This window comes from Tupaia chinensis, unplaced genomic scaffold (assembly GCF_000334495.1).
Source record: "Tupaia chinensis unplaced genomic scaffold, TupChi_1.0 Scaffold000017_1, whole genome shotgun sequence".
Taxonomy (NCBI): domain Eukaryota; kingdom Metazoa; phylum Chordata; class Mammalia; order Scandentia; family Tupaiidae; genus Tupaia; species Tupaia belangeri.
Genome location: NW_006159447.1, coordinates 2,637,791 through 2,652,879, shown reverse-complemented (window position 1 = coordinate 2,652,879; position 15,089 = coordinate 2,637,791). Strand labels below are relative to the sequence as shown.

The 15,089-nt window shown below is 37.0% G+C and overlaps 1 protein-coding gene across 1 annotated transcript in view; it reads right to left on the bottom strand.

The window, feature by feature from the left end:
* Positions 1-10,607: 10,607 nt before the first annotated feature.
* The window catches only part of MAL2 (mal, T cell differentiation protein 2), a gene marked incomplete at its 5' end in the record, with an annotated part of 28,155 nt that continues 23,673 nt past the window's right edge, over positions 10,608-15,089 (bottom strand). The window contains one exon of the mRNA XM_006140050.3: positions 10,608-12,135. Within this exon, the coding sequence (XP_006140112.2) occupies positions 12,064-12,135 (72 nt within the window). The remainder of the gene's footprint in view (positions 12,136-15,089) is intronic.

Below are 15,089 nucleotides of genomic sequence, written 5' to 3'. Positions count from 1 at the left end.
TAAAATATTAAACCCATAGCTTATTCAACACCACTGCAGCCTCATTTTCTCATTACCTACTGGAGAAAGACTTTAGCTCATGCAAAGGGACCCTCCATGAGCCTTCTGTTCCTTAACTGTCCATATTATTATAGGCTTGTCATGAAGACTGAATAATACCATGTATGAAAAGCTCTGTCACACAGTCCTTGGGATTACTGTGGCAGACTGTTAAATATACATATTACAGCTTTCTCAGAGTCCCACAAACAATCCCTTAATTATCACAGCCTATCCAATATGCCAGAATCATCCTTTATTCTTTAGGAATCACTGAAAATCAAGAATTTATTAACAAATGCACAAATTTCAATTACTCTTATAAAAACAAACAAACAAACAGTAAACTAGATAGGGTAGCCCCATAACTTCGTGATTAAGGGAGCTGGATACCACAAGGCTGACCGCAGGTTGAATCCTGGCCACAGTGGCTTGAAAAACATTCTGGGCATGTGTTCATGCCTGCCCACATCCTGACAGGATAGAGAAATGGAGGAGGAAGATTTGCAGCATGACTATGCCCATTGGGGAGTGCTTTCTCTACTCCCTCTGGCACGTGCACATGCCCACTGGCAATTTTTAAGCACAAACAAGGAAAAACTAGATAAGTAACTGTAACTCCATTCTTTGCAGTGGAAAAATCCAGTTCTTATCATCCAAATAATGGCATGCTCTTATAGTTTTTATTTTTGTTGAGGTTCACTGTAACTACCAATAGTTAAGCAGCTAAAGAAGGTGTCAATAGCTTGAAGATCAAAGAACCCGTTTTTTTTAGTTGTCAGGGTCTCTTCATGGTCTAAATTTCATTCCACCTTTGACATAAGAATTTGCAAAGATCTTTAGTTTACCTCTGGGATGGGATGGTGTGTTATAAATTCACTATACCTTGTCATATTAAATGTTTGAAGGATATTACTCCAGCTACTGTAACACTGGCTGAGAACAAGTGTTGTATAGTTGTCAATTTTTTATAAATGTACCCCTTTAAAAATGGTGAAATTGGGCTATAAAGATGGTGTACTGTATTGAAAGTGTTAGATGACAAGTCTGAAAACTTGGTTACTGAGATCTGTTTGGAGCCAATGATGTGATACATTAGCATCAGTTATTTCTCAGTAATATATGAATAGTATCTATCTTCTTAGAAGATGTTGTAAACTGCAAATTATGCTTGTGAATGTGTTTTGTTTATAATTTTATTTTGCATGCAACTGACACATATAAAATGTAATGCCTTATGCAAATCTCCTAAAAAAGACTTTTATTATGTTTGGGGTATTTGCTGGAAATATGATTTCTTTAGGGACTAAATTAAGCTCTTTTGTGAGAAGTAACTATTGTATATATACTCTGAGTCAACTGCAACTAAACTAATGAGAGCATATTTTTGCCATTATTTCTTGTTACTCTTGGTGTTGACATTCTTGAAGGGAAGGAAGGCATATTTAAGAAAATGATTTTATATAAAAGAGGAAAACTTGAGATATATAACAATTTTGGAAATGAATACAAAATTTGAATGGTGTCTCTTAATATTCACATTTTATATATATATATATTATATTTTACATTGAATCACTATACATTTTACACTGTGCAACACAGTTTTTCCCAGCATGAATACAGTGCTTATCAGTCAAGGCAAAGACATCACCATATACATTATCACCAGCAAGTAACTTTTCAGTTTTGTGTCAATTAAATGGATTGTTTTTCCCCATTTTCCTCCCTCCCTACCCCTATTACCCACCTCTTAGTACCCCCCATCCCATACTATCTAGTATCTACGTACAGTTGCTCTTCCTGCCGTTATGCCTTTCGATCTTCCGGTTTCCGCTGTAGTGTGCAGGCATTCGGTATGTATTGAGTGGGGACATACGAAGTCTGTCTTTCATAGTCTGACTAACTTCACTTGTCATAAAGTCTTCCATATTTGTCCACTTTGTATAAAATATTAGGGTCCCATTGTTTTTTGATGGCTGAGTAGTATTCCATAGAGTACCTGTGCCTCAATTTTTCAATCCTTTCATCCAGTTTTGGACATTTGGGTTGATTCCATGTCTTAGTAATTGTAAGTAATACTGCAACAAACATGAAGGTGCAAGCATTTTTCAGACTGAGGGTTTTTCTATACTCTAGGTAGATAACTAAGAGTGGAATTACTGGGTCATATGGTAATTCTGTCTGTAGGTTTCTGAGGAATCTCCTGCTTCGATTCTTAATTTCAGTTAGAACACAGCAATGCTCTTCTTCCAGATGGCAGAAAAACCTGACTCCAAAATTAAGCCACTTGCCTCAAATCTCATTACTGAGCCAAAAGATGAAATAGGTTCTCCTTGGATCCAAACCCTGTTTTTTAATTTTTTCTTTTTAATGAAACCACCTGACAAAGCTTGCATGTGAGAATAATGGTGACTTCAATGATGAAGGTAAGGACAAAGTAAAAGGTGTACTGTGAGATGCAGCATTTTTCTTTTTATTTTGCTTCTTACATGGAGTACATGTTAACAAATCAATCACTGCTAAGAATTTTAGCAAAGGGTGAAAGAGCAGTGACCAACCTCGTAGAATCCAGCTTTTGCAAACGAAGCCTAGTTGACATGTTCTAAAACTGTATTTTGATAACCAGTAAATGATACTGAAATGTGTTGAAAATATAACTCTTAAATTGTAATATAGTCTCAAGGACTTTGAAAGATGCCAATGTTTTTGGCCTTCCCTAACCGCTTCCCCTGGTAAAACAAGCCTTCTGATTATATGTATTGCTATCTATGATTTTAATGATTCAGCTTTGTCCACTGTCTTAAAAGAGGCCATAGTTCTCAGCTCATATTTATATCATGTTCTGTATGGCCTTAAAATTTAAGTTTTCATGTTACCCTGAGGAAAGGGACTCAAAAGTACATCATATTAAAATGGAAAAATCCTTCTGAAGCTCCCACCCTTAAGCTGCTGCCTACAAAGTCTCTAAGATGTACTATTACTGCCCTCTCCTGGTTGAATATAAGAAAAGCTGAAAGAACAGTATGAACATGGGTTTCAGCATTGCGTGCTCTCTGACTAGTCTGAATTTAATAAAAATGGAATAACCAAGTGATCAAAAGAGAAAAGTCACGGGATGGAAAAAGAATTCTCATGTATGACTTTTCAGTGCAAATATGAACCCTGACTAAACAATTTCATAAACAAGCTGCCCAATATTGAACTGAAGGCTTGCTTCAGTATGGTTTTCTCATAGCTACTTACATTAGCTTCATTTGTTGTTGTTGTTTGTTTTTTCCCCAGTAGTGACCAGAGCTCATCTAAGTTCTGAATAGGTTTGTCTTAGGCTTCTTTATTTGTAAGACAGAACCCAGTAAAAGCTGGGGACATCGGTCTTGCATTTGTTCTCATTCATTTACATGCTTTATGCCTGATGACTGCTGGAGATTCTGGAAAACATTCTGTCTGTGACTGTAAAAGACTCCAGCGTTCCTTCATCATTCAGCAACCAAACTCATGGTTGAGCGAAAACCTGAAAAAGTATATACCTACTCAACAACTTCCTCTGGTTCGTAATTCTTACCTTTAAACATGTTTTGGGTACTAATCAGGCCCCTTGGACCAGACTGCTTGCTTTTGAAGTGTAGCTGCACTCTCAGCTACATTACTTTATGAATCTCATGTCTGTGTCCTGTTTTCACATCTGTAAGTAGTGATCATGAGCGCATGTCTTGGGTTATTGTGAAGATTAAATGTGATATATCTAAAATTCTTAGACAAGAGACTAGCATATGGTAAATAATAAGTGTTAGGTGCTATTCTACAGTCTAAAGAGGGGGAGGATAAAAGCTTCATGCACTGGAGGAACCATAAAATCATTCCTTTACATCAGTGTGTCTAATATTATGAGAATGGAATATGCTGATTTCAAACATGCTACAGATTCTTGTTATTCTCTCCGGATCTGCCTCACATGCATGACCAAGACCCATACAATAAATAAATGGAGGTTTTAGCTGCTGCTAGTTTGGAGTAAATTCTTTATCAAAAATGTCTTCAGGAGCCAGAAGATGGCATACTGGATAAGGTACTAGACTCTCACATGACAGACCATGGTTAGAGTCCTGGACCTGGTGGCTTGAAAATTACACCAGTTGCCTGTGTATGCATGCCCCAGATCCTAAAAGGAGTGTGGAGGAGAAAGGATTGTGGCATGGTTACTCCCCTTGCAGCATGATTTCTCACTTTCCATGTCTGTGTCATTTTCCAGAGAGAACATGCACCCTATGGCAAAAATTAAAAAAAAAAAAAAAGTCTTCATATCACTAGAAGGCTCAAAATGTCAGAAGCTATTTGAATTTTTAGGATAATGTAAATTTTCTGAAAGATGTTGTGCAGCTATACATTTTAACTTACAATGAAAGAAAAAACTTCACTATTTAGACTGAAAGGAAAAATAGACATTTGAAGTAGCCAAGCAAGGATAAATCCCTTAAGTCTTTCATTCATGACAGAGGCACAGTAAGTCAGCTCCCATACTTGCATGCCTTTCATCCACCATCATTCTGTTTATCTGACTAAAGGAGACTAGGCTCACGATACCACCATACATCAGAGAGCACCTCTGCTAATCTCTTAGCAAAACCAGAAAATGAAGAGGGACTTCTGGCCACTGTTCATTTCAGAACTAAAGAGATAATTATGAGTTAGAGTCCTAAAGGTTATACTACCAAGCCACACAGAACTCCTCACAGTGGATCAGGGAAACATAAGAGTGAGTTGGTAGAGGAAAAAGGAAAGTAGACTTAAAAAAAGGAACCGTGGGACCAGCAGATGGCATAATGGTTATGTTGCTAGATTCTCACATAGTTGACTGCAGCTCGAGTCCCGGACCCAGTGGCTTAAAACTCATGCCAGGCGCATGTGCATGTGTGCCCAAGATCCTGGGAAGAGAATGGAGGAGAAGGGATTATGGCATAGCCATCCTCCTGGGGGGAGAGGGGGATTTCTCACTTTCTATCTCTCTTTTTCTTTTTCTCTCTCTCTCGCATGAGTGCACATGCCCCACAGCAAAAATCTCTTAAAAAAAAAAAAAGGACCTGTAGCACTGAGTGACTGTAAATGAACTGTTCTATGCTCCAGAAATGAAGCACTAGAATTCTCAGATAAAAGTGATGTAACCAAGACAATCGGACAAGCTCCTCTAACACACTGGGAAAATCCCAACATTCATAGTCCTAGGTCAGAAAAAATAATCTACAGGTGAAGAAAGAGAAATTATGAGAAGGTAGCTAGGTAGGTGCAATTTGGCTCAGGATGGTCTTGAGCCTTTTAGGACGAAATCCAAACTCCTTAGTATAATACAGAAGGGTCTTCATAATGGGGCCCTGCACAGAAGGTACCTATAATAGACACCTATAATATATATACCTATATCATCATTCCTACAGTCATCACTACCTTATACTCCTCATTGCAGGTGCAATGCACCATTTTTTTCCTGAACACATCATCTCTTCTTCTTTTGAGGCTTTATAAGCATGTCTCTTTGGAATGCTCTTCTCCTTTTCTTTTTTTTTTCAGAATTATTTCTTTATTATGATTTTTAAGAATTTTCTAAGGGCACATACACTTACAAGAGAGAGAGACAGAGAGAGACAGAGACAGAGAAAACTGCCAGGTCTAGGACTCAACCCATGATCGATCGGTCATATGGGAGTCCAGCACTAGTCCACACCACCTGCTGGGCCCTTCTTATTTTCTTGATCCACTCTAGTTCACCCTTCAGGTCTCATATATCTTACATTTTTTACCTTGCCTTGATTTTTTCCTCAGAACTCAAACATATGACATTTTATATATGTTCAATATTTGGCATCAATTTATTTCCTCTCTCCTTACACCAACATGTAAGTCCTATGAGGACAGGGGTATCCTTTTCTTCACCATCTCTGGAGCATCCAGAACACATAGGACACATAAGGGGAAGGGACCAATGAATATCTCTTGAATAGGGAATGATGAAAGATCTCTTAAATTGTATTCTGCTTTTACCATTATACATGAATGAGAAAAAGATACAGTGCAAAATAAATGACGTAACTTGCACCCTAAAATTAAAAAAAGAACGAGTACATTGAATACACTAACTTCTCTGCAGTTCTCCAAATGACCCAGCATAAGATATTTTAACAAATTCTATACCTATGTCTGATTCATCTGAAATAACCAATGGATTCAAAAGTGGAAAAGAGAAGGAGGAGGTAAGAGAAAGATGCTTATCATTTATTAAGACAAGATTGTTCACTAATAAGACATAAAATGAACAAAGACCATAAATAAATTCAGAACTGAAGAATTCCAGATAACATGCTCTTGTCTGAAGGGGATTTATGATGATTTGGGGGAATTCTTTCCACAAATTTTTTTACTTTGTTTTAGCAAGTCATCTGGATTTATTTTCTGTATTTGGAAACCAAATTGATTCAGATCTCTTTGAAGGCTCATCCTCAGTGAGGCTGTTAGGACACTGCTGCTCAGAAGTTGAGGCCACATAGGAGGCTCGGGCTCAATTCCCGGCCTAACCAAAATAGACTGAGTGCTGGTGACTTACACGTGTGGTCCTAGGAGGCTGGGGCAGGAGGATCACAAGGATATACCTATCAGAAATCAATTCTCTCTCTCATAAGAATGCTTTAGACTAAAAAATGTATTTAGTTGCTGGAAACTTAGCAAATCTTTCAAAGATTCTCCAGAGTGAAATAGTGCTCAATTTTGAATAAATGGAAAGCAATTTCATGCATTTATATTGTTTTGTAATAATAGTGTAATTGCTACAATAAAGAACACATATCGTATTGGTATCTTAGGGTTATGATCACCCTAATGTATGAGAGGTGAGTGCCAACTTGAGGGAAATATAGTGGCCAGTGTGATGCTTGAGGTCTTTGAAAGCAGAGGGAGTGGGTCAGCCAGGTGGTGTGGAGGATAAGGTAGCTGAACGCTTTTGGATACATATTTAAGAAGTGGGAGAACTGAAGCACAAATAGCAATTAAGGGCCTGACTTTAGAGAGAGAGACTATGGGGCTCCCACGTGGCCAACTCTGTGGTTTGAGTCCTGGACCTGGTGTCTTGGAAAACATGCCAGGCACGTGTATGTGTGTTCCCAAAATCATGACAGGAGAATGGAGAAGGGACTGCAGTGTGGCCATCCCTCTTGGATGGGTCTTCATAATGGGGCCCTGCACAGAAGGTACCTATAATAGACACCCTCTTGGGGGGTCATTTTTCACCCTTCCAGCCTTTCTCTCTAGTGCTCTCTGTCTCCGTACAACACATGCACCATACTGGGAGGAAAAAAAGTACAGAAGGAACAACACATTAAATTAAAAACATAAGTCGTTGGGGCCAACAGGTGGCGTGGTGGTTAAAGTGCTGGACATTCCCACATGACAGACCATGTTTCGAGTTCCAGACCCAGTAGTTTGCTTTTTCATTTTCCTTCTGTCTGTCTGTCTTTCTCTGGTCAAATTAAAATAGACAAATGAATAAATAAAATTAAATAAATAATTCTTAAAAAAAATAAGTCGTGATTAGTTTTACTGATACCCTACAGAAGAATAGAAACTAATCTAAATACATCTAGACCTACATTAAAAACACCTAGCCATTTTATACTAGATATTTTCAAGTGCTAACAAGATTAATGTTTAAGAATATTGACTGAACATAACAGTAAGGTATTTCAATCAATATTCACCCAGCCACTAATTATATATATATTTACTGAGTGGTAATTTATATGCTCTATGCTAGGCATGTGGATATAGTAGTGAATAAAGCATGTGATTTTGCACCACAGCTTTACATTCTAGGGGAGAACAAAGTCAACATGTGATTTAGTGCAAGACACATGTACACTACATATGAAAGAGATGTCCTAAGTGCCATGGAGTTAACTGTAAGAAAAAAGAACAGGAAGTGCTAGTAGAGTTTCCCAGGACCTCACTGCAAAAGTGACAGCTGAGTAAAGACCCAAAGAGCTAGAGGAAACCTAAATACTTAAGAAAAGAATGTATCAGAGGCCTGGGATAGGTCTTTTGTTAGTGGCATGGCTCAGCAAAAGTATAGACGATACGTTCTTACCAAGGTGAACTTTCGAAGCATTCAAAAATACATATGTATATATATTCTGATACGATCACCTTCCCTAAACTCTGGACCCCTCCTTCATGAATGCATCATGTTGCCACCCGGTAGGCACCCTGGCTAAGCAACAAGCTGGAAGGACGACGTGAAGACAGACCTTCATGGTAACACCCAGACCTGGGGTATGCAAAGATGAAACTTCATAGTCCACATGTAAAGATGGAATGGTGTATTCTGACTGGAGTTAGCCCCAGAGATAATGAGAATGCCAGGACAATTCAGGAAAAGGCTGACCCAATGTAAGGTAATGGGACAGACTGAAATCCCATAGACCATCCAAGAATTAACAGGGTAAGGAAATACTGAGGCGGCCAAGCCAAGCACTCCATGGACCTTCTCAGACTAAAGCTGCCTAACCTTCCCCCATCAAGAGGGTTTGGCCTAAATTCTTAGAGCAAAAATAACGACTCCTTGGTTTTGATTAAAAAAAAAAAAAAATGTTCTAAAGGATGACATTGACCATAATCAATTATGTTGTTAAACATTCTGCTAAAAATTTCTTCGGGGGTAAAAACGACATTTTTTTTTGGGATATATATGTAAGATCTTGGAGAACTGAAGCACATACAGCAGTTAAAGGCCTGGCTTGAGAGAGAGAGAGACATCAAGGTTTAAATCCCAGATTTGCCATTTGCTAGGTGGCTGGCCCTGAATCTTTCTTAAGGTCTGTGTTTCAGTTCTCTATTTTTAAAAAAGGGATAACACCTGATTAAATAAGCTAATATTTGATTTAAAAAATGCTTAGAATATTGGCTTATACATAAGAAACATAAAATGTTTTTAAACAAAATAAAATAGACTATAATTTTAAACTTCCTTTGCAATATTGCTTCCAAAGTCTTACTCCTTTCACCTTCAAAGAATAAAGATCTACTGTCATTTCCTGAGAAAATCTCTTTTACTCAGAAATATTTAAAACAGAATTCTTTTGGAAGTCTAGATACTGTCATGTTTATATCAAATGTTTAACAGAATTTCAGAGTGAGTGACATAAAAAATAGATGACCCAAAGATTATCAAATGAATACTTTATTAGTCATAACACTTACAAAATAAATTTCTTTTCCTCATGGAGTTACCAGATTTTAAACGCAACCAACACTTTCTCATCCTTACAACTAAGATATGTAAAGAAATTATTAAATGCCATAATTTTTGTTCAAGTGCTTTGTCACTCAACTCACAAACCTAGAATGCTATTAATCTACAAGTCTGAGTATTCACAGTTAGATGAGTTTTAGGCTTGGTTCTTAATGATCTAGAAGCAATCCATTTACAGAAGTGCATTTTAATGAAATCATTCAATTTAATGTCACCAAGCATGGGCCTGTTACACCTTAGAAACAATAATAAAATCTCAAAACTAAATTCTAGCAGACTGACTTTAAATGATCCCAGCTAGAATAGACTATATATCCTTATGGCACATTTGTGACTTCATAATAGATACAGTTCATAATGCAGGTTTAGGTGCATGGGAGTCAGATATTACAGAAACAAGATAACGTGAGTCTTAAGACTGATTTCTTCAGCCCCATATTGAAACACATCTTTTGTCTTTATAATTTCACCACAAATGAAGCTCTAACAAAGTTACTTCTAGGGGGTTATTCAATTATCAGCATTTGATCTTTGAGCATTGGTAATGCTACTACCAGGCTGTTAGAAAAGTCATGACATTTTTTTTATATGCAAAAATGCATCCTGACTTTTCTGACAACCCAGTAAGTGCATACATGCTTTATGTTCAAGAAATCCAATAGCCCAATTCATCCATGGCACTCTGTACATATTCCTCAGACAGAATCAAACAACTGAAAGTACAGAGCAATGTGGGCTAGCCCGTGGCCTGATGGCTAAGGAGCTGGATCCCACATGGCTGAATTCACAGTTTGAATTCTGGACCTGGCAGCTTGAAAAACATGTTGGGTGGGACCAGCAGATGACATAATAGTTACATTGCTGGACTCCCAAGTAGTGGACCATGGTTTGAGTCCTAGTCCTAGAGGCTCAAACTCATGCTGAGTGCATTTGTCTGTGTGCCCAAAATCCCAAGAGGAGAATGGAGGAGAAGAGATTGTAGCGTGGCAGTGCCCCTCGTGTGATTTCTTGCTTTCTGTTTCTCTGTCTCTCTGGCAAGCCCTCATACCTTATAGCAAAAATCTCTCTAAAAAAAATAAAATAAAGGAAAGAAAAGAAAAACAAGTTAGAAATGTTGTATATGCATGCCCAAAGGCTCAAAAGGAGGGGCACAGAGAAGAAAAGAGATTGTGACGTGACCATTCCATGGGGGGATACTTTCTTGCTCTTTCTCTTTTGCCCCCTGGCAAGTGCACATGCCCCCTGGCAAATTAATAATAATAAAAAAGAGCAACCCCCAAAGCCCTTTATTCCCAGAGGTAGCCTTCTTGGACTATGACAGGTACCTTGCTTGGACAATGTTGGGGGAACCATAGCCTAACTCTAACTTGCTCTCCCATTCAAGCCATTTGACACCGTTCCATGACCAGAATCTTTACAAATGTGTTAAAATAATTTTCTGTGCTATTCAGCTAAAGACAGTTTTTGTGATGGCTATCGTTTTAAACTGACTGTATCCATTTGTAACCAATGCAAAAAAAAAAACCCAAAAAACAAACAAATAAAAAAAAAAACACATATATCCGGGCTACTATCAAAACATGAAGAATCTATAACTTTGTTATATTTAATACTCTATTTAGATTTAACTCAGAAAGTAATGCAAAATAACTAGAAGTAAAATATTAATTAACTTTGCAGAGAGCCCTATTTGGAGAAGACTCACATATCCACACATAAATATATATATATATTCATGCACAGGGCAAAAAACTGTACTCTGAAACATAAACAAAACTAAAGTAAGACACAAGCAGCTAGATACCAGTTCCAGTAGTGATGAATGGTCTCTAGGGTTTCCATTTTAAGGACTCTCAGATGAGTCTTGCTCAGTTGTTAGAAGATCATTAGTTTGATTAAGCAACTAGGGTTTACTTCATAAATTTTTGTGTACCGAAGACTCTGCTTGAATTAGTTTGAGAAACTCTACAGCCCTCCAAGGGTAAGTATTTGACCATTAACAAAAGGCAATGTGATTATTGCATAATGTGACTAAATATTATGTGACTTATCTAATTTATAACCTTTCAAGATCAGTTCAGTCAAATAGAATACATAACTGAGGTTTTATACCAAGGTCTACAAACTATAACCTATAAGCTGAATCCAGCCTGCCCCTAGTTTTATAAAGTCTTATTAGAACCTGGGCATACTCATTCAAGTACACATTGGCTATAGCTGTTTTCCTGCTACAAGAGCAGAGCTGCAACAGAGACAAGATTGCTCACAAAGCCTAAAATATTTACCATCTGGCCTATTACAGAAAAAGTGTCCTAATCCCTAAAGGCTGGAGTCAGTGGAAAGCCTATTTGACTTTATTTTTTTAAGGACATTTTAGTTACCTATTAAAATTAAGGTCCAGGTGACGCTTAAAAAAACTAAATGGATATTACTTTTTCATGGTAAATATCAGTGTGTTTTGTGGATAAAAAAATTCCTAAAAAAAAAAAAGAAAAAAGAAAAAAGAAAGAAAAGAAAAAAGATGGAAAATTAAAGGTTATTTTCCTGTTTAACACCATAATAAAATTAGAATTCTATCCATGAAAATAAACACTCACACTTAGATTCTCTCAATATACTAAACAAATTATTTTTGAAATGTTATTAGTTCTGGACAAAATGGTATCTAAATTGATCAGACATACAAAGTAGACAAATAAAACTAACACATGACTGTTAGTTTCCGAGGAGTGTCACGGTCGCCATCTTCGTAAAGCCAGACCCAAACTGCAACCATAACAAACTGTTGTCACAAAGGCAAAAATCTAAGGAAAAAAGAAAAAAAAGTTGATATCAGCCTGATAGCACTTTAATGTAGTACTGTTCTAAGGGACAACTACATGATAAATGACCAACCTTGACAAAGATCCTTCAAGACTTATAAAAATATTTTATATGGATCTCTTTTTTTGATGATTTTGTACTACTGTTTTATTCCTTCATACTATTATCTGTTCCTTTTAAAATCTTAGCCATGAATAATTTTTCATTGGTAGACAGACTCATGTTGAACATTTGTTCACATCGCGAGCTCAATTATTCAGAATTTGTGAAATCCTACCAATTGTATTAAAAAATTCCATATGACCAATTTATTCATAGTGGCTTCACAGTTAAAGAAGACAGCAAATACAAGAACCTGAGGATGTAGGGAATCATTGCTGTGATGGTGGAAACTGACAAGGGAAACCAGAAACCCTGAAATGAAAACTCATGGAAATAAATCCTTGGGTTGTATCTTTTTCACATGGGAGACAACCTTCATGCATTAGCCTGTACTCTGCCCCAAGTTACTCTGCTCTTAATTATTTAGTATTCAGTGAGGATTCCTTTAGCAGTGACTATGTGTACATCATTACATTAGGTGTATATAAACAAATATTGTCCTCATCCTTTGAGGGTGATGATCCATTGAAAAGCACAAGACAAAGCAGTTCAATATGATAAAACATTATAATTTAGTTTAGGGATTTTTAACCAGGAAACCACAGCTCTGGGAAAGAATATCAGATTGTTTTTTAAGGATGATTTAATTAATTTTGTTTATTATTATTATTTTTTAAAATTTTCTATAGGGCATGTATGCTCACCAGAGAGAGAGAAAGTGAGAAAGCAAGCATCTAGGTCTGGGACTAGAACTGCAGAATGCCAAGTGAGAGTCCTGCACCTTAACTACTATGTCACCTGCTGGCACTAAGAATATCAGATTTAGCTAAATTATCATTCTGTGATTCCATCCATTCTTCCTCTGCTGGATGTTCCTGTATGATTTTCTAATCTAGACCTTGTCTTCTGAATGAGATTGATCACCTCCCTTTTTCTCTCATTCCATTCCCTCCCTCCCTCCCTCCCTCCCTCCCCCCTCTCTCATTTTCTTTCTCTCTTTTGATCTTTCAAAATTTCATTATTGTTATTGACACATAACTACACAAATTTATGAGCTACAGTGCATTTCTTTAGCACAAGAATGCAATGTATAATGATCAATAATATACCCAACATCTCAAAAATTTGTCATTTGAAGAAAAGATATATTATTTTCATTGGAAAAATTCCAAGCCCTCTCTTTTTGTCCTCTGAGAATATACAGTGAGTCATTGTCAACTGTGTTACCTTGCTATGCTATGTAACACTACAGCTCAGTTCCTCTTAAGTGTCTGTTACTCTGTATCCATTAAGTAAATCCATCTTCTATTCCAAGTACCTAAACTTTGCTTTGTCAAATTGTTAAAACCAGTGGTTTTCCAACTGCTATCTGTGGATCACAAGGATTCTATTAAAAGTGCCTCAGGATGAAGATGGGTAGAAGTGGCTTAATGAAAACCCAGGATGGGTATCCTTCAAGATCCTCTTCCCCACATCATTTATACTTTGATCTTCTACATTTATTGGGTTGTAAGTAAGACTTCATTAGTAAAATACCCCATTTCTCATAAAAGAAAATGTTAAGGGCCAGCAGATGGTGTGGTAGTTAAGGCACTGGATCTCACATGGCCAAATGCATGGTTGGAGTCCCAGATCTGGTGGCTACAAAAGCATGCCAGATGTGAGTGTGTACCAAAATCCAGAGAGGAGAATGGAGGATGGGGTTGTTGTGTGGCCATCCTCCTTGAGGGTGATTTCTACTTTCCCGCTCTCTGTCTCTTTCTCTCAAGCACATACACCCTGTAGCAAAAACAAACAAACAAACAAACAAACAAAAAACCATTAAAATCACTAAACTACAAGCCTTTCAAAGCTATATCCAAAACTCTTTTTCTGTTGTAATTGCACTTTCAGTATAATTCTGACAAATACTATCAGAAACTTGGGAAACTTAGGATAACAGGTCTGGAAAACATCTCTACCCTTCAAAAACCAGACTCTGTATCTATGTTGTCCAAAATGATCCACTAACTACATGTGGTTATTTGAATTTGTTAAAATTTAAATAACAATAAAAATTCAGTTCCTTAGTCATTCTACCTACAGTTTAACTGGTCATTAGGCACATGTGCCCAGAAGTCTCCGCACTGAACAGCACAAATATAGAATGCTCATAGCATTGTAGAAAGTTATATTGAACAGGGCTGCTCCAGAGAGAGATTTCGCTAGCTACATGGGGAGTACTGGGTTGTTTTCAGGCTACCAGAGTAACACAGTAAAACACTTAGGGTCACTAAGTTGATGTACAGTCATATTAAGACCTTTCAGGAAATAATTAGGATTTTTTAAATCTTAAAAATTATCTGTAAAGACAAAAATAATATATTATTTCTTTAAATTACCTATGTCAATACAAAATGATAACTTCTAGTATGTAAGTTAAAGAGGATAAAAAAATTCAAAATAATTCCCCATAGGATTCATTTTGTCGGTATATCACCTATTATATTGGCAGGCATACCTGTCTCCTGCCTACCTGTACTTTCTTTCCTCAGTGGCAGGAACTGCAACTTATTCATTCTAGTACCCAGCAAATTGCCTGCCACACGGTAGGCACATGGGAAATATTCACTGAATTTAAATGGATTATAAACAGGTGAAAGTACTAAAGATCAAAGCTGGGAACAAATCTCCCTCACCTTCATGGACAATTATAAGAAGTAAAAACAATCACAATTCTTTTTACCAAGAAGATTTTGCTGTACATAGCCTTGCAGTACTACTACCCTCTATAGTGTTTATTTTTTATTAAGTTTAGTGAGAAAAAGAAAGAGGAAGCATGTCACCCATGAGG